At 41.9% G+C, this 21,059-nt stretch overlaps 1 protein-coding gene across 3 annotated transcripts in view; it reads left to right on the top strand.

Annotated features, from left to right (window-relative positions):
* zfhx4 (zinc finger homeobox 4) overlaps positions 1 to 21,059 on the top strand; it is a 75,919-nt gene that overhangs the window by 6,492 nt on the left and 48,368 nt on the right. For all 3 annotated transcript variants that reach the window (XM_059524718.1, XM_059524719.1, XM_059524717.1), the window contains exons 2-3: positions 12,879 to 15,469; positions 16,523 to 17,025. In XM_059524718.1, the coding sequence (XP_059380701.1) occupies positions 12,925 to 15,469; positions 16,523 to 17,025 (3,048 nt within the window). In that variant the 5' untranslated portion in view covers positions 12,879 to 12,924. The remainder of the gene's footprint in view (positions 1 to 12,878; positions 15,470 to 16,522; positions 17,026 to 21,059) is intronic.

The following is a 21,059-nucleotide window of genomic DNA, read 5'->3' as shown; positions in this document are numbered from 1 at the left end:
CTGAGAAGCAGGAATGATTTTTTTCAGAGTCCTCTGAGCTTTCTGCTGTCTATCATTAGGTGTTTGTTTTTTATTCATCTCGTACCATCTGGGCTACGCTTCACAGAGCGGCATGAATTTCATATGTGATAGAATTTTTTTTTTCATTTGGTCTCATCTTAAACCTTTTAACAGACCAATTTAATTTTACCGGCAACGAAGGAAATTTTTTTTATATGGTGCAGGACAAAGGCCTTTTTAATCTGGCTGCGACTGTATGGTTTCCTTTAAGATTCCCTGTCTGTTACAATTTCACAAGCTTAATGTCGTTGCGATAAGATATTGTCCATTTTTTCCCGCTGTCATTTTCTTGAAGAAATGCTTCTCAATTTTATATCAAGAACTTATTTGAGCTCTGTATTTTATGTACTCAGTTGCCAGTGCTTGTTGTGGTTTCCTGAGCACATTAACCGCTTAATAACCTCTGTATGTGTGTGTTTGTGTGTGCACTCCTCATAGATAACATTGGGAAAACTGTCACTTTGTTGTTAGAGGAACTATAGGGCTTTTGTTGTGGGCCCAACTGAATTTGGTTCGGAGGATGCAGTACTTGCCCCAGTCCGTAGAGCAGTGGGTGGAAAGCTGAGAAGTCAGGAGCTGGCTTAATGTATTAAGGGGGGCCTTTTTGTGTCAGCCCCGAGGCATTTCTGAGGCAGAAAGAGCCTCCCCTGCTTAGAGGCTTTCTGAAGGGTTAAACACTTGGATGGGGTTCAAGCTCCATAGCGCCTAGGGAAAGTGCATTTGACTATGTACAAGTTTCATGTAATTAGGACATAATTTTATTAACATATGCAAATTGTTAACTCAGAGGTTTGTTCAGCTGGTGAAGATCAGCTGAGCACAAACGGCTCATTGTTCCTGGGCCAAATAATGGATTCGGAGTCGGACGGTGGCAACGCATAACCAGCTATCTAATTTAAGTCGTACCATGGCAAAATTTCATTAGTAGCCATGGAGATGGGGTTAATTGTGCTGACTAATAGCCCTGTCTATGGCGGTGGCCCCCAAAAAACAGCAAAAGCACGACGGCTTACTTAATCTGCCTCACGATAACACTTGTTTAGACACGTTTCCCTCATGTGGGAATTTGCATATGCAAATCCGGGGTCTTCCTGATCTCATTCGTCATGTCAGGCTGTCAAACGCGCTGAAAGACAATGAAAGCAAGAGCGAAGGCTGTTGCTGATCTCACCACAGAATGGGCAGCATTATTCAGGCCGACAACATTCTTTCATAATTTGTTTCTGATTAATAGACCAGACTGAGGCTCGTTCAGTTCGGGACTTTTTGCAAAGAGAAGGTCAGGTCAGAAAGAGTTTCCACAGCAACTAAAGATCTATTCTTTTCCCTTTGGCTAATTAAATCACATTCTTTAGGCCTCTTCACTTTTTTTTAAAGAGAGTGGAAGAGGAGGGGAAAAAATACTCTCGCAGATAATCTCTGGTTTCCTTCAGCTATAGATGGGTGGAAGCCTGCTGCAGTGCTAGTTCTCCTTAAGTAATCCTGTTTTTTGACAGAAATGTAAACTGATATAATTGCTTTTCAGGAAAGGGAATGCAGGGTTTGTACAAGTGTAAAAAGCATCGGAAAAGGATTAGCATTTTTTTGCATAATGCACAGCGGCTTTGAATGGGGCACTGAATGGTTGACTGAGTGACTTAGATGAAAGCGAGATGGAAACGGTGCCTTCTTGTCCTTTCTTTCCAGGCCCCGCTTGTCCCCAAAGATGTTTGTCGAGGACTTGAGACAACAGGCACAGGCTTCATATTCCTGAAGCCTCCCAAGATGCCTGCAGATTTTGCCATCATGTGAAGTAATATGTATGATAATGGTGTCTCTCAACTGGTAAATAGCAGCCCGTATGCTTTATTCAGTAGCGTTCAGGCACAATAGCAGAGCTAGGGAGTGGATTCTGCAGAGATGGGATTTTTTTTTTCCTCCAGTGTCAATCTCAATTTAAACAGGTTTTGATTGAACGCTAGAAATACTTCTTACTTTTTATTTATTTTTGTTCTTTTACAGTTCTCAATATAAACAGGAGCGGTTTTGATCGAGAACACCAGGAATATGTTTGTAATCCTTTTGTTAAAACATTCCAAGCCTGAATTTTATGTGTGCTTGTGCGTGTGTGAAAAAGAAAACGCTTAATACGGCACTCATATATTATAGATGAGGCGTTTTGGAGGATGGTCGGATTCTAGCTCTAGTTTTTTGTTTTGGGGGGAAGGTGCCGGTGTGACGTGAGCGCCGCTTCCGTGATCTCAGCGTCACTGACATTGTGGTCGCCAGAGACGTTTTTTTCGTGTTTTGTTGTGTTCTGTGAGGCCTTGATCATCTTTCACTGACCTTTTATAGACTAGAGCTATCCTTTCATATGCAAATGATTAAGGGAAAGGAATTGTAGCCGGGATAAGTGCTCACAGGTTATCACGAACAAAACGATTATTCTTCTTTTCACTTCTGTTTCTTTTTCTGACCATTCCAGGGGTGAAAAGCAAGTAGCTTTGAGTCGATTGTGAAAGGTGGCGATGTCAGTCTTTTTAACCCCGGCGCTAAAGAAAAGGATACACCGTGGATGACGCTTCACGTCTGTTCATTTCAAACAAGACTCTCTGTTAGACAAGTCATGCTTTAGTGTCTGGTTGAATCAGGCATGTACTGACAAGCTCAACCAGATGTTGATGTGGGCCCGGTTGCCAAGTGAAACTTGTATGCTGTGGATTGTCCCCCTTTCCCCCACCACCGGCCCTCGAGATGTGCTCTCTTTACTCTGCAGCTTGGATGTAGTTAAAACATCTCTTGCTTTTCCGCGACTTACATGCTGTTCCTACCGATGTGTACGAACACATGACTGATGAGGACATGGACATTTCAAACAATCGTAAGGGTTGTTATGAGAAGGACTTGTTATCGTGAGGAAATGTAATTTTTGTCCTCATTGAGAACTTTCATTTTTGAGCACAGTTATCTAAATGTTTTTGTTGCTCTTGGTCCTCTGCCAGTCAGGATTACATTACTTTTACTGTCAGCTTGCGTCTCATCGGAGAAGGGGATTTTCCCCCTTCGTATTCTCAGGCCTTCTTTGGTTTTTTGTGACGCCTTTGCTACAGGATATTAAAAATGGGAGGGGGGGGGGGGGGGGGCAAATCTAACTAAAGAAACGTTTAGGCATTTCACTGGAAAATGCAGTCATGTATAGAAATGAACGGAATAGACCAAATATTGTGTTCAAAGTCCACAGAGTATTTTTTAAAGAAACAATTCAGATTAAAGAAGAAGAAGAGCAGAGCATTTAGCTTATGTAAACGCAGCTGTGTCCATATAGCCATTCCTGAGCCAGTGAATGCACTGGTTTTCTAGTTTTCAGTCATTATTGCAGAGACTATTGGCAGCTAAAGATTGAAAGGCCCCTGATATGTTATATTTTTTGATCAGGTGGCATGTAAAAACAAGCTGTTCTTTTCTATGAGACTTAGGAGTTTTACATAAAAATATTTTGAATCTATTGTAAAATAATATTTAAGCATTTGACTGTGTCATTTTTCAAAGCAGCTGAGATACCGTGCAACAAGATAATCTCGTAAAGATTTGTGTCTCTCCAGATCACAGCAACCAAGTGTGCATTAAATATCATGCAGGGATTGTCATATTGCCACAGCTGTTGTGAAGCACTTTATTTCATGTCTAAGTACAATTATTTGGGGAAAGGTTGAGCTTAACTCTGATATCCTCTTCCTGATTCTCCCTCCATATGTAGATAAAAATTTATAGGTGCTCCATTCAGATAAAAATCGTACGCACCCTCGTTGCTGGATAACAAGCCCATTATTAGTCGTCAAGAGAGGGATGAGGCCATAATTGAATATGTATGACCGGTAGTGCCTTATGTAAACAGATAAATGAGAGCCTGCCCTCATGAATATTCATGCCGCTTAGTTCATCTGGCCCTGTGATGAGGATATTAACATGGCTGTTCCACCTGTGTGTATGTGTATGAAGAAAAAGAGCAGTTTTCCAGACATGACACTGGCCCAGTGTTTGTGTTAGTCCAGAGGCTGAGCAAGAGAAGTCCCCGGAGAAGTATTTGGTTAATGCTAGACTTCTCATATCCTGTCTCGCTCTGGTCTGGCATGTGTGTTGGAATCATCTTTAATTATTTGCTTTAAAGGGGGTTAGACTTTCCATCAGGGCAGATGAGTGGCATGGACTGAAGGCTGGTTTTGTGTGTCCCGGCGTGGGTCGTCGTCTTTTTCGTTTTAATGACGTGTAGCAACAGAATGAGATTAAATGCGTAGCGAGCGGAGCTCATGTTAGAGAATCGTGGTCGTGAAATAAAAAGAACAAAGTATTGCATTGAGCCAAGAGAAAAAAGATAATGGTGTCGTCTGTATTTTGGGCTTTTGAAGAAACAACGATTTTCTGCCTCACCTTGTCCTTTTTTTTTTTTTTTTTGGAGGGAGATTTCTTTTAGTTTTATGTGGAGACAATAGGGAGCCCTGCTTGCTGTGCCCATAACCATTTAATTTATGGACAATCAAAGAAAGTGTAATAAAAAAGACCTATGGAAAGCATATGAAAAAACCATTAAGGAAAATTGAGGTCCTTTGGGGTGTTTCATATAAAATCAAATCAGAGGCCTTTGCGAAGATCAAGCGATGCATATGAACGACGGACCGGAGGGTTGTTAAATCTGACGATGAATGGGGGCTCGACCAATATTTTTTTGAGAAAGCCAGATTATTTTCCATTTAATGCCTGCGAGACTGAGATTTGTTGAAACAAATGTATATGTGCCATTTCATGCGCTCGCATCTGGGCTTTGCATTTCAAAACACTCTCTCACCGCAGCTTTATACTTATTACTGCATGGCATTTGATAGCAAAACAAATCATTCTTCCCCCTGACTATTACCATTCAGAGCTGTAGGTATAATGTGTTTTCTTTGCTTTAATTAGTTGGCGGTTATGCTGATCCAGAGTTTGTTTTCTCATCTAGGTTGTCATTGACCTTAAAATACCCCCAGTGTCTTGTTGAGGCCTTAGCGATCTGAAAAGCATAACACAATGTGGCCTTCCCCACTGCAGCGCACTGATAATGTTACAGCCGGGCCAAAGCAGCCCATATAGGCTTTCAAATGGCGTAAGTGGCAATAACCACAGACTCGTTTAATGTTTCTCTTCATTAGCACTGCTCACAGATATTTCTTCGGTCTCTTGCCCTTTTCATCTGCAAAGAAACAATTTTTGGCTCCCTTATAATATGCCATTAAATGAATGATTTTTTTAATGAGTCAAAAAAAGGATGAATCATTTTACTACGTACGTGATTTTGTCTGGTGATTGTAGAAAGCGGACGAAGTGACGTTACTGCCAGATTCGTCGAAATTAACTTTGAAAATTGAATCGGTAGTTTGCGTGACATTCCGTTTATTTGATAATGGAATATTGTGGCCCTAATTTCAGCTCATTCCAATTACATCTGACAGTTGTTTGTTTGGAGTGAAATCCAATTAAACTGTACACTTTTCAAGCGGAATACTCCGGTTCCTCCTTAAAGAAATAATGACCCCATGATGGCTCTGAAAATAAATGTTTTTTGTGGGCATACAAGGGTAAACTCGCAACAGCTGTCAGAACAGAGTTTGTTTAAAAAGCAAATGCCTTTGGTCTAAAGTTCATTTGGAGAACTCTCTAATTAAATATAGGCCCAGACCTTAAGTTAATTAGTAATTCTCTGGCTCCAGAAATTAGGGAGATCAGGAGCACGATCTCTCGTGCTGCCATATAAAGGCATTAGGGCCTGCACGGGAGAACTTAGTTAGCAGTAATTCATGCTTTAATAGATTGTTTGACATGTTTTGTGAAATTCCTGCGTGAAGAACGCTCCAGTTAGCGCATAGCTAGCGGCGCTGGAATGCATGCAGGGATACCTGGCCTGTGATTATGTTTATAATACTAGATAATTACAGGACCGGCAGGCTGGATGCTTCGTCTTTACTGAGCAACTTGAACTTTAAACTTTTATTGTTTCTCTGGGAAAATGACAGCACGGAAAGGTCAAAATCTGCAGCGAAAAACGGGCTCTCGTTCCAAATGGCGCCTGCTCACTGCTCCTGGCCCATGCGGTAGCGTGTCAAAACATTCATCAGGCTAAAGTTAGTTAACAGAGGATGACCGTAGAAATATAACACCTGTCTGACAGGCTTAACAGGGTATATTTTTAGATGGCTTGTTAAACGTTGATTTCACCCCCTCCCATGTGTTTTTTGGAGGTGAAATATGTGGCCTGTGTTTGACTTTGTGTGTGTGTGTGTGTGTGTGTGTGTGTTTGGTCCTCACCCCCATCATTGCAATGTAAGCCATGTTTGTAGGCCTTATTTGAAAGCAGCGAACACAAAGCGTGTGATTATATGAGCGTCACTCATCGGGACAACTTCGATTGCAGGACTGACGTTTTTAATTCTGCTTTATTTGTTTTTATGTATTGGAAGGGACTAGTGCTTTCAAACAGATGTGCGTTAAACTACGATTTATGTAACTGGTAAGCGCTTTCATATTGTATGTATTGTACTTCACAAGAACATGTTTGACCAGTAGATTAAAATTTATTTAGCACAGGGAAATCAAAGGATTAGTCAGTCATCATTTTAACTCTAATCCAGCTCGGCAAAAACTAGACAAAGAGGGTGATTACTGAACACAGACGGGCAAAGCTACAATTAGATTCTCTGCTTTTCTTGTTGAGAACGGGGAAAAAAAACACTCATCATTCACACAAAAGGAAAATGCTCTGAACTTTTCCCCCCTCCTTCGAAGAGAAAAAAAGCAAAGCAGAAAGCAAACATATTCATCACTTGTGCTTGTGTGGACAGCAGAAAGATCACGAGATGAATTCACGTCAAGCCAGTGAATCAGAGAAAACAACTCTAATTTTAGTCAGTGCCTCCTCTGAGAAATGTGCGTTTCTAGTGTTTAGTCATATTCCCTGACAGTGCCTGTGCATGTTTTTATTTGTTTGTGTGCCATTACTATAAAGAGGAAACAGCATATCTGCTTTACTAATTAAGCCGTAAGACTCACCAGGGGCGACGCATTGATTTGCATCTGGCTTATTTCTCTTTGCAAAACACACAGCAAAAATGCCTGATGGGTCTCAGGTGGGCAAACGTGCGTGGTTGTCTCTGCGACGCTCTCTAAGTTAACTGTGAAGAGAGAGAGAGAGAGAGAGGTGGGGTTAAAGAGATGATCTGCTGTGTCACGTGGACACGGGCACGAGAGAAGATGTGAAACCAGATGTGGGGTGAAAAAAAGGCTAAAGAGGAAGACTAGTGGGGAACCTGCCAGCATACGTTCTCCTTTCCCCTCCTTCTCTTTTTCTCAGTTGAAAAAGAATGTTAATGATTTTTTTCACCCCCCCTGCGCTCCTCCAGAGACACAGCCTCATTGTTTGTCATGAGGACCTTTTCTTTCAAACTTAATTACCTTCTCCCCCTTTTCTGTGACTTGGACTGAAAGTTTGCACTGTGTCGGGAGAGGTCGTCACACATTCTTTTTACGCTCCTTTTCATTAATCCAGGGTGTGCAGGCATTTTTTCTCTGTGTCGGGACGGTAGGGTTGGGTAATGGAAGAGCCTCGGAATGATCCGCAGGAAGCTTAAAGCCGGTTAATGCGGTATAATAGTCTGGACATAGACTGGCCTTTGTTTGTGCGGTTCATTTCGAATCAGGCGTAATTAACTCCAGAGTGTTTCCAGATTGCCAGCAAGGAGAAATTGCAGCCTTCTCTGCTTTGAATTGAGAAAAGACATTAGCTATGTAGATTATGTTTCCCTTTGATACCGGCCTCTCCTGTTAAAAGTTTTCGAATGGGAGAGGGAGTCGTATAAACCCAGGCACTCTTTTTTCCCCCTCTCATTTAAAGGGTCTTTTTGAAGTAATTTTGTATGTAAAACTTATGTCGCGTGATACGTTTTTTTTCTTTTCTTTCGTTTTTAATAGTACAAGGTTTTAAAGATTTAAAAACTGGAAAATTTTTCATACTTAATTTGTTTTGTGCTTCAAATTGTTTGACTCTTTTGTTAAACTCCAGCCACAGAAAGGTAATTTGTACAACAGCTAAATAGACGTCTTTTTGCTGATGTGGATATGCCACACCCGACAGTAATGATATGTTGCGTATTGAAAATGAGGCCCTTAAATGTGGTTATGGCACAGGGGAGATATCCTGCTTCTACTGTTACACCTCTGGGCATCGACGGGGTCGGGAAAAGCCTTTGTGAAAAAAAGGTCATGCAAAACCGCACCCCCCCCACACTCCTTTTCTCTCTCCCCTTTGCAATTCTCTCTCTGTTTTGGACTTAAACAAGAAAGAATTAAGCCTCCCGGTGTCCTTGGAGGCCAGAGAAGCTCTTGATGTTTGGATAATACCACTTTGATGGATTTTTCATCAGTTCTTTCTGCATGGCAACAAATAAACAAGTATAATTAGACTTGTGAAGGCCTATTCATGCCTTTGTTAGGATTAGATATATGTGCAGTTTGCATGCTGTGACTCTCCTTTGTCTTTCCCTAACTCACTATGACATTTTGATAGAGGATTTGGTGTTGAGAAAAGCCCCAGCAGAGGCTGGGGTGACCTTTCCTAAATCGGATATAATTCGGAGGCGTTTTACCTATTTTTCCTGTTTTTTTCTTTCCCATTTGTATTGCAGTTCCACTTCAGCAACGCGTGACACATATGTGGATGCTAATGTTTGACTTTTGTCTATGTCTCAAAAAAAAAAAAAAAAAAAGGACGACCTAAAAAAAAATTTAGGGAAGAAAGGGTGATGAAATCCTTTTTCTTTGGGGGGGGTGTTGGATCAGCGGTAGTCTTAGCACTCGGGTAAACCTAGCATTCCTACTCCATTATTCCCGTCTCTTGATCAGATCACATTCTTTTAATCACTTCACAGGCAGCGTCTCCACAGAGAACCGAGAGCGAAGCCGAGACAGTCTTAATTAAAAAACAGAGGTTGAAACACTGTTTGCCATCTTTTTCTTCGAATGGGAACGGGAGCCATTTCCATGCAATGAGATCTGTCCTCATTGTTTTGAGAGAGCGCTCTTTCAGTTCCAAGAAAAAGAGCTTAGTGTTTGTTTTTTTTTCTTTTTGTAGCCTTTGCTTTTTAGACCGAGTAGAAGGAGGGAAAGTAAGACAGGAGAGAAAAGCTGTTTCACAGTTAAGTTACAACACGTTGGAGGAATTGTAAAACGTTGTGTAGAAAAATGTGTTAACAGAGGAAAAATGCAGTCAAAAAGAACATAGAGCCCCTTTTAATAGCAAAGTATTTACTTAAGACTAGTTTCTGTTTTTTTTGGTGGAAAAGAGAGTATTTTAACAATTGAGATTGAGCCGGTTTGAAGAAAGACGCCTGCATGTGATTCCTTTAAAGTCGTTCTTGTCAGGTATCTTGAACGCTTGAGGATGTCTGGATAATATGCAGTGACTTGCTGTAACAAACAGTGATATTTATATTTATTTTTTTGAGAAGAAATTGATGGGCACACTTAAGTTACCGGGGCTGATTGTCAATGAAACGTCTTCTGATGCGAAATATCAATATGAAAGCTAGAGGTGCTCTCAGCATCCCTGGATACTTGCCTCATATCAAAACAAGCGTAGCTCTGAGCTGTTTAGCTCTTTTGTGCCTTGCTTTATAATTCATAGGCATGTAATGATTCACATGCATAGCCAAAAATGTAGAGACACAGGCAAATCCAGAGGAGGCATCTCTCTCAGCACTTCAAGTGTCAAGAAATGCATAATTCATCTCAAACTGCGTGTTTTATGTCCGGACCCCCATTAACTGATGTTGTGTGTTAGGATCCGAAGGAAAGCAACAAACACGCGCAGTTGCACACAAAATCTCTGCATAAATTCAATTTTCCTACTACCTGAAAGAAGGAAAAAAGAGAATGAGGAAGCCGGTTGTATAATTACAGCTTCCATATTGTATTTGATACCTTTTAAAGGCTGAATTCAAACAGAAACAAATCACAGGCAGCTGCTGACAAGGTAGACACATGAGGGAGAGTGTGTGTTTTGTGAAGGTTGCTTGTTTTATGATGTGCAGTGGGTTTTGTGTTAACGTCGTTGGAATGTTGTGTGCGGCTCACACACTCACCCAGCGCCCACAGGCCCTGGAGGCACAGCTGCTGGCTCTGTGATCTTACACTGGGAGATGCAGAAATTATCACAGGAGAACACTGTAATCTAGTCCTCGCTTCCCTGCCAAACGTGTGTTTTTGGAGATGTACATTCCTCTCGGCTTGCATAAATGACCCCCCGCCAAACTTCGCCACTGCACACATACACAGACACACCTTTTTCTTTTCTTGTGTGAAAATAATTCTAAAAGGTGCTAATTTTGCACTAATTGCTGAACAGTGTTGCTCTCAGGGCATTTGGGAGCAATCTCTTTATTTTCTTCACTAGTGCATTGTGCAGATCACCCCCACCATTTGTTTACTATACAATTTAATTTTCACTTCACTTCAATTAATGTGATAGCTTATCTGCATTTCCTAGCAGAAGTATTCTAATAAAATTGTAAAATTGATCTTTTCTGTGTGTAATATTCATATGATTTTCCAAAGGTATTTATCCAAGGCTTCATTTAAATGAATCCCTGATTTGCTTTGTATCAACATAATTATCTGGAAAAAAGTGATTTGCACATAGCTATGGGGAGAGGGCATGTTTGCAATTGCCGTTTAATTTTGCATCATCTTTTAACCTCGTTTGCATTTTTTTTTAAAGTGCTTTTCCAAATTGCATTGTGTTCAATAAGCTATTATCAAGTTTCCTATATTCTTGAGAATAATTAAAAAATAATCCTGGTGCAGCAGACAGGGCTGTCGTTTTAAAATTCTGGGTCTGTCTTGAGTGCATTTAATTTTAATTGAAAACACAGCAGTTGCAAGCCTGTCATTGTTGGCCTTCACCACAAATCTCTACCTCTTCTGCACACACTGATATCACACTGAAAATTTGGAGCAGCTGGGTTTCTCTTTGCTCTCTGGGCCTCATTCGCCGAGCCTGGGCAAGGTAGGCACATATGCTTTGGATCCAACTCTATTTCAGCGTCCAAGCTTAGTCTCAGTCTTTGAATCTGCAGTGCCAGCCTTGAGAATAAATTGTGTGTTGTCCAAGAAAAAAAAATGATTGAAGGGTTTTCATCAGCAAGGTGCACATAAGATTTGTGAAAGCCAGGAGAGACCCTGATTGAGACAGTGACGGTTGGGAGATGGGCAGCCATCCAGGATAGATAACATCGCAATGGTATTTCAAATGGTGTGCTTTATGCGCTTGGGTTTTTGTGGGCTGCCAAGGATGAAAAATGAAAAACAAAAAAAGTGAAAAGAAATTGTGAGATGGCCCTCCCGGGGTGACTGGACTGGGTGTGCTAAATATTAATTTGAGTTTGAGTTGATTGTCGGAGAGGCCAAAGCGTGGGCTAGAATTTGGATGGCTGCTTAATCAGGGCTTGTTAGATACCTGCTGGGGGATCTCTCAGAGGGAAGATTTGGTATAAGCTGATTTACTGAGTAACATAGGAACTGCCTAGAGATACTGCCTCTCTCTGCCAAAGTGGTCATGATTTGAATGTGGTGGTCCACCCCGCTTTTCTTTGCTTATTGTAATTATGTTGCATTGATAAAGGGGCTCACAGAAAAATTTGTGTGGGAGTAGGGATATGCCGGTATCAACTTTTCCTGTTGCAATTAATTGCTAATGCTTTTATCACGGTATACAATATTATCACGGTATAGAAATTTATTTTCAATGGTGTTCATAATACAGTATTACAGGTTAAATATTTCTTATTACAAAAATAACTGAAGATTTAAATACAATAGAGCAATACAGAAAACACAGATTAAAGTGCAAAAGAACTATAAATACCAATAGGTATCAATAGGTGTCTTTACAATGAGACCTCATTTGTTAAGGCATTAACATTCACAATGAGCAATAGCCACATTTGCTACAGAAGTTATCAATCTTTGTTAAAAAATACAAGTCTTAGTTCATGTTAGCTCATTAAATAACAGTTGCAACTCTCGATTTTAACAACGTGTTATTAAATAATGGAATACCTAAGATTAATGAATGTTGAGAAGAATTTTTCATTGGCAGTTTGTTAACTAATGCATTAACTAATGTTAACAAATGAAGCCCTAATGTAAAGTCTGAATGAACAATAAAGAATCAAAACACTTTCAGACAATATCACGGCTGCATTTTCAGCAGTTTAGGCCATCTGCTGTCAGATGGTGAATGTGCTTTCATTCAGCGATCTCTCTCACGTGTTCCCCCTTGTGCTTCTCATGCGTGCTCGTTTACATCAGAGCACACACTCTTTCAAGCAGCATACAGCGGTGTTGTGCATTTTGACTAGTTGATGGAAAAAGTATTCTTAAAATGCATTCTAAATTCGGAATAATTTGTAATATATAATTAATCACGGTATTTAGAAGTGCCCATGATAACAATATTGTGCATATTCATTACCGTGATATCGCATTACCGAATACCGGCACATCTATGTGGGAGTTGTCTGATCTTAAGGGGAGTGCTGAACGTGTTATTGAAAAAGTCTCATACTTAAACCTCTTTTTTTGACAATTGAAACCTCTTTTTAACCTCTGCTAATTTTTGAGCTAATTCACAAATAATTGCAGCTCAGTAATGCTCTCTATATCATCAAGGATAACACATGCTGAAGATCAGGTGCCTTATCGTTATACACGTTCTAATATGTATTTGCTCTCTCTTTTTTATTTTATTTATGCAGGTCCCTGACAGGCTGGATGAAATGAGATCCCCATGTAGTGATTACCATGGAAACTTGTGATTCCCCTTCTCTCTCAAGGCAGGAAAATGGGCAGCAGATATCAAAGCTACGTGAGACGACACATCTTGATAATGAGGTGCCAGAGAAAGTCCCTGGGATGGAGCCTGACAAGGAAAACAGCCCTGCGGATGACAACCTGAGGACGGAGGAGAGCCGTCGAGCGATTGCGTTGGGATTGAGTGCAGAAAATGCGATAGGTGCGGCCACTAAAGAGATCCCCTGCAACGAATGTGCCACTTCCTTCTCGAGTTTACAGAAATACATGGAGCACCACTGCCCGAACGCTCGCCTTCCTCTTTTGAAGGACGAGAATGAGAGCGAGGTCAGTGACCTTGAGGACAGCGATGTAGAGAACCTGACAGGAGAGATAGTTTACCAGCCAGATGGCTCAGCTTTTATTCTTGAGGACTCCAAAGAAGGTGGCCAGTCAGGGGTCAAAAGCCTCTTTTCCCCAGCACTGTTTTCAAACTCCCAAACTGCTGCTGGGGACAAGACTGAGCAGTCGGCCACAGCCCCCATGTCCTTTTATCCACAAGTGATCAATACCTTTCACATCACTTCATCCCTCGGGAAACCATTTACGGCCGATCAGGCTTTCCCAAATACCTCAGCATTAGCAGGAGATGGTCCTGTGTTGCACAGTTTCCGTGTGTACGATCTCCGACACAAGAGTGATAAAGACTATCTTACCATTGATGGCGCAGCCAAAAACTCCTGTGTGTCCAAAGATGTTCCAAACAATGTGGACTTGTCTAAATTTGATGGTTGCATTAGTGATGGGAAAAGGAAACCTATTCTGATGTGTTTCTTGTGCAAGTTGTCTTTTGGTTATAGTAGGTCATTTGTAACCCATGCTGTGCATGATCATCGGATGACCCTCAATGAACAGGAGCAAAAGCTCCTTAGTAATAAATATGTCTCTGCCATCATACAGGGCATTGGTAAAGACAAAGAACCTCTTATAAGCTTTCTGGAACCAAAAAAAAACAATTCTGTGTTACCACACTTTTCTACTGCAAACTTCATGGGCCCTGATCCAGGCATTCGCAACCTGTGGAACACCTTTCACATAGAAAATGGTGATTCCCTGCAGGCTGGTTTTGCCTTCCTAAAAGGAAGTGCCAGTTTGGCATCTTCTGCAGACCAGTCGCCCAGGAGTGCCCAGATGCCAAAGGCTGAACTGAACCTCGGGGTTGCGACCACCTCGGCACTCAAATCCCCCGTCAGCTCTGTGTCTCTCCAGCGCTCGTCGCCAGGAGCTGGGTGCAGGGATCAGGAGAGCAACTGTGAACGGCAGAAGGACATAAGCACTTTGCATGCCAATGGTGAGCTCCCCATCAAAAGTGAGCCCAGAGACATGGCCGACGCTGAGGAGGATGAAGACATGTATTTGAATGAGCTCGACGACGATGGCGTTTGTGAACTTGGGGATAGTACCAGTAGCAAAGATTTCCCTCTCTTAAACCAAAGCATTTCTCCTTTATCGTCCAGTGTGCTAAAATTTACTGAAAGGGGCACTAATTCCTCTGTGACTGTTGCCAATGACCTAGAGAAGACAAAGCAAGCTGCTGCCAGCTTGGACTACAGCAATGACTACACTAGCGGAGGCAGCAAAGATGGCTGTGACTCCAACGGCGGCAGGGATGGCAGTCCGTCATCTCTTCCTCTTGACATGATGCGACGAGACGACGAAAGCCCTGGCCCACTGCACCAGCATGCTGCCACGCCCAGCACCCCTGGCACACCCGGCCCGGGAGAGGGCTCTCCTGGAAGTGGAATCGAATGCCCCAAGTGTGACACTGTCTTAGGTTCCTCGCGTTCACTTGGTGGTCACATGACCATGATGCATTCACGGAACTCCTGCAAGACGCTGAAATGCCCCAAATGCAATTGGCACTACAAGTACCAGCAGACCCTGGATGCTCACATGAAGGAGAAGCACCCAGAGTCTGAAGGCTCTTGTGTCTATTGCCGCACGGGCCAGCCTCACCCTCGACTCGCCCGGGGTGAGAGCTATACGTGCGGTTACAAACCTTTCCGCTGCGAGGTGTGTAACTACTCCACAACCACCAAAGGCAACCTTAGCATACACATGCAGTCGGACAAGCACCTTAACAATGTGCAGACGCTGCAGAACGGAGGAACGGAAGCCATCTACAACCATGCTGCTCCTGTGTCCAACGCCAGCCTTAGCGGGTGCGGGACGCCCTCACCCTCCAAGCCCAAACAGAAACCCACATGGCGATGCGAGGTCTGCGACTATGAGACCAATGTGGCTCGCAATTTGCGCATCCACATGACAAGTGAGAAACACATGCACAACATGATGCTTCTTCAGCAGAACATGAAGCAGATCCAGCACAACTTGCACCTGGGCTTGGCACCGGCCGAGGCAGAGCTCTACCAGTACTACCTGGCCCAGAACATCGGGCTCACTGGTATGAAACTGGAGAACCCTTCAGACCCACAAATGATGATCAACCCATTCCAGCTTGACCCTAGCACTGCCGCAGCTCTGGCTCCCGGTCACGGTGAGTAGTTTTCCCCCTTGGATATGCTTGTCACTCACTTTCTTTTGTTCTCTGTCTCCTTCACTGACTCTGGTCCTATTACTCTTGTCATTATTGTATCCTGCTCTCGACTTGTTCTGTGATTTGAGCTGCCATGTGAGAATCTGTTTCCTAATTTTCTTAAGATTAGCCCTCGTCTTAACATTGGCTGTAGTGAGCAGATGGCATACAAAAACATACAGCAGCAGTTTTATTCTTTCACTTTGTCAGTCAAGACCAAAAAAACCCTTTCTGCATCTGTTTCTGAAAGCCGATACCCTTGTGCATTAATCTCTTGGATCTTTACCTCCATACGTAGTATAGACTGACACATATACATTAGCCTGTCAAGAAATATTGTTTCCACAAAAAAAAACATTATCTTTCATCCAGCAACTCAGAAACTCTCGTCTAACAAAATGCTATATTTGTACCTTGTCTTGATCTTGTGTAATTATTAAATTCAAAGCTTTTTTTCTAGGGGGTTTAGAGTATGTGAAATGATCTAGTTTGCTTCTAAAAGTGCAGAGATCAAAGAACTAAATTACAATTAGATGTAAGATGATCTGTTTTTTATCATTTTAATTTTTAGGACTACTGTTGAGGCAGGCTCGTTTTATATTGATCAGTTTAGTGTCTTTATAGAGAGAGAGAGAAAAAAACATCCCTGAGTACAAACTAAGGAATGCCTGGTAGGAATAATTAAAGCTATCTGATGAGGGAGTTTAGAACTTGAAAGGGATGATTGTAATTGATCCTGATTCAATCCTATTATAGCTTTTTATAGTTAAGGCTTTATAAAAGCCATACTCCTTACTGGGGCTTTATTTTATCAAATCCTTTTGTATGGGTGCCCTACACCAGTCTCTCAGCTCTTTTTAAATTTCATTTAATAATAATTAAAAAAAAACCTTTTCTCTTTTTCTCCTCCCTGTGTGCCCCACCTCTTCCCTTCAACATCCCCCCCACATTTCTTTCTCTCTCTCTCTCTCTCTCTCTCTCTCTCTCTCTTTCTCTATCTTTCTCCCCCTGCAGTAAATAATGAGCTGCCTGCGGAGCTGCGTCTTGCGAGTGGTCAGCTAATGGGTGATGACCTGTCCGTCCTCTCTGCTGGGGAGCTGTCACCTTGCATCAACGACCCACTGCTGAAGCTCTTCCAGTGCGCGGTGTGCAACAAATTCAGCTCTGACAGCCTGGAAGCCCTCAGCGGGCACGTGGCGGCAGAGCGATCGCTTCCGGAAGAGGAGTGGAGGGCCGTGATGGGAGACGTCTACCAATGCAAGCTGTGCAACTACAACACGCAGCTCAAGGCCAATTTCCAGCTCCACTGCAAGACCGACAAGCACATGCAGAAGTATCAGCTGGTGGCCCACATCAAGGAAGGTGGCAAAGCCAACCAGTGGCGTCTCAAGTGCATTGCCATCGGCAACCCGGTGCACCTGAAGTGTAACGCCTGCGACTACTACAGCAACAGTGTGGAGAAGCTGAGACTGCATGCCACCAACCAGAGGCACGAAGCTGCGCTGAAGGTCTACAAGGTCAGCTATGCTTTACTTTGTGTTGAACTGTGTTATGACCCACTGTCCTAGTTCTATGTGTTCTCTGTGTCGCCTGGGTTAATATTTACTTTGTTTTGTTTAACTTTTACTTCATTTTATTGCATTATATCGATTTTATCACTGTATTTGAAAGAGTCAGGCCATAGTCAGGAGAATACAAACAGTGAACATTTTTTTTATAGCACCTTGTTTTTTTTTTATGATGTCAGATTAGTCCAGCTTTAAATTTGTTTTGGCCTTCTATGCTCGCCCTTTTCCCAGTTTCCTCTGCTCTCTTTCCTGTAAAGACAGGATTGTGCCAGTCAGCCTGTTTACACGATGCCTTTCAGAAATCAAACCTAACTGAATTTATGCCAGAAATATCAATATTTTTAACAGTTGGCCACTGTTGTAGCACTCCATTGAATATTTGCCTCTGAGGAAAGCTGCCCCATCAGCCAGTGTATAACAACAAACATCATTAGAACAGCTGACAAATTTTGAACACGCGACTTTGTATGCTTGTCAACATGCACGCATATGAAAGGGAAACATTAAAATTATTTTTTAGATCCCCCTGTCTTTACTATTTTTTTAACATACAAATTACCAACATTAAATTTAGACATTCCTTTTTCTGATTTGCGGGTCATTTTTGACTGTTTTGCTCAAGGCCTAAGGCAGATAACTGATCCACAGCGGTGGGGGTTGAACAGAGGCCTCTGCAGCCTCATCCTGTTCTTAAGTGCATTTGGGTGTTGACTTACTGGACTTGTGTGATTGCCTGAAACAATAATACTAACATCCTGAAATCATAGACCAGCATCACATCCCAGACACATTAGTGGACTCCTCTGGATAAACTGTATTAACTTAATGAGGATCTATTGACCAGCATTAGTCACTTTTGACTTGTGTGTGCTCGTAAGCTGGACTCAGCTGTATATTTAGAAAAGTGAATTTAGCAGCTGACAATGGCTAGACTGCAAACAAAATTGGCAGTCTTGTAATGATAGCAATAATGCGAACAATTCATTACTCTGACCTAATTACACACATAGTCATTCAAAAGGGGGTTTTAAAAGGAAAATACAACTACTGTCACTTTCACACCGAGAACCTCCTGAAAAATAGTTAAGTCAGAACCAAATGCTGAAAAAAAAGACCTTCTGAGAATAAGAAATGGTGAGTTTCTAGTACTTTTAAGAAATGGGAATTTGAGCTGCTTCGTGTTTTTAATACATTCAGACAGTGTTAGAAATACAGAGCAAGTAACTAAACAACAAAGAGCAAATCCTCCAATGGGTGAAGTCAGCATGAGGCAAATAAAGGGCTGAAAGAATCGCATGTGGTATTTGGAGGCCTGGCATTAAAGATGCAGTCCATGGGAATGTTTTGAAATCCTTAGCAGTTTAGAAAGGGCTGGGGGGTCAGGGGGCTTGGCTAATTCTCTAAGCAAATAAAAAGGCTCCATGGCAACAGAGAGCATTTCAGATCACATCGAAAGACAAATAGATTGGAGATTAGAAGAAGAGAAAGGCCTAGTTTAGCTATGATCTTAGTAAGTCTAGCAGTAGATTTGTTTCTTCACGTGCACGTGTGGTTGGGTCACTGCCTGATTATTGATGTGATTGTTTGCGTTTATCCTGAAATGTTTAAGTAGTTTACCTGAATTTTTAGCAGCCGAGGAGCATCTTTACCATTTACACTTTCTTTTTTAGAACAGCAGGTGGCTATGTAGAGCATGTAGAAAATACTCCCGATATTTTAGCACTCAAATAGACGCCTACCCCTTTGAGTTTTATTGGCGCACACTTTAAGAAGTGTTAGAACAGGTGATGGGGCTGAATTTTGATGGGGAGAGAAGGCTGTCCACTTGACACAAAGGGGGTGAGGGGGTTCGCTCTGGCTCTCTCATCTCCTTGCGCCCCCACCTTTACCCAGGGAGAGGGAAATCTGTTCTACAGATGCGGCTTCTAATGCTTTTGGCAGGAACCGGGCCGTTTCGCTCATGTATATTTGGTAGTAAATGTTGGGAAAAAAGAAAAAGGTTTCTTTATTTGACCAGAAAAACACCTCATCTTTTATGTTCAAAGGTGAAAGGGTAGCGCGCTAAAGAACAAAGTATTGATGACCTTTCCATATGAGCCCCAGAACACAAAGTATCTTTATAGCCCAGAATGATTGAGGATACAAACAAAAAGCATATTCAGTATTTTTATTACAGCTTTGTACCTACGATTTAGGTTTTTGAGATTTGCCATACATTAAAAAAGGCCTCAATTACATTAACAGTGCTATGTTTCTTTCTTTTCTTTTTTTTTTTTTTGTGAAAGGCTAGGTGGTTTTAAAACTCCCAAGCCCACACCTAAAACAGTCTTGGATATTTTTCCACTATTATGAAGTAATTTGGCTGTTAAAATAAATACAATGCAAATTCTTGACCCCTTAGTGTTTGGAATTAGCTTACAGTAATGATATATTGTCGTTATACAATTATTGTTAATAACCACTCAAATAAACGCAGATGTAGTTGAGTGTAAATCTGTCAAGGCCTTTCAAAGGCAACGTAACGCTTGATTAAGAAATGGTGAGAAATGTATGTTGCTCCAAAGAGCCGATTTGTGCTGGGCACTTGGGTCATTTGAAGCCAAGAATGTTCATGGTCAGTGTGTTGGAAGCGGGGGGAAAGCCAGATACCGACCCGCACCTGTTCACCAGGTGGTCCTCGCCATGCTCTTCTGTTGTATCTCCCACTTTTTTCCCTCCCCCTCTGTTTGTCTATTCCCTTCTCTCTCTACTTCCTCTCTCTGGAGGCTTGTGTGCAGCACATAAGGATGTCCAGTATGTATCCCCAGTTGCGCGTCAGGAGCTATGAACTGCTTAATTACAGCAGCCACCCCACTCCCCGAGCATCCGTCATCAGTCAAGCAGAATTTTCTGTCTGTCTGGAGTCCAAGGCTCCATTTCCATATTTGTGTTTTCCTCCTCTCTTTTTTCCCTCCTCGTCTCTTTTCTCCTCGTTTTGAGCCACAGGGGCCATGGCACACATAATGCACCTCTCTCTGGTGGAGGCAGGCGGGGAGATGGAGCTGCAGCGACTGGCTTTCCGTGGCCTTGTCCCCAGGGAGAGGCAGATAGCCCATCTCATTATCCATGATACGGATGGCAACACCATTGGTCGGGGCAGGGAAATGAGAAGGGAAATTAAAAGAGGGGAGCAGAGAAAAGAGGGAGGAGGAGAGAATGCGAGAGTGAGGAGACTGGAATTTCAGATTTATCAAAGACTTTTCCCAACCCCTTTTCTGACGTTTTTTTTTCTCTTTTATTCTCATGCAGAAGGTCAGTATTTCCTCCTCATTTTCCCTCTTTTTACTCTCTGCCTTTTGCTCTATCTTTCTAAACCAAGATGGCTGCCGGTTGATGGGCACATTATATTACAGCACATTCATTACTGAAGGTCAGCCTCGCTCCTTCTCATTTGAAAATCAAATTCCCCATATATATGCAGCTCAAATTATTGTCTGTCATTTCCCCCGATCTGATGGTAAAATGGACAGGAGATTGAGTTGAGAGTATTTGCATAAAAAGCCATTGTGCTATAGAGGAATGAGGAGGATCTGTTTTGCATGCGCCTTCATGTAGCATCATCATCATCATTGGTGTTGTCCCTTAGCACACATTGTATTTTATTTTGGGGCTTTTTTCCAAAAAAAATTTAATAAATACAGACCAGTGAGCACCAAAAATTGAAATTCTGACATTTACTCATTCTCATGTAATTTCAAACCTGTATTACTTACTTTCTTCTGCAGAACATTGAAACACACACACACAAACATAATATTTTGAAGAATGTATCAGCTGGTTTAGTCAATGTAGTGAAAAAGTCAGTGGGGTCCAAAAATGTTTTTTTTGTGTGTTCCGTTAAAGGAAACTCCTACAGGTTTGAAACAATGTGAGGGTGATTAAAAAAATGACACATTTTTGGGTGAACTATTGCTCTAAGTGCTTTAAAATACTGCATTTTTATA

This window comes from Carassius carassius, chromosome 35, assembly GCF_963082965.1.
Source record: "Carassius carassius chromosome 35, fCarCar2.1, whole genome shotgun sequence".
Lineage (NCBI taxonomy): Eukaryota > Metazoa > Chordata > Actinopteri > Cypriniformes > Cyprinidae > Carassius > Carassius carassius.
Note: the sequence above shows the minus strand (reverse complement) of the source record. Positions and strands in the feature narration are given on the sequence as shown.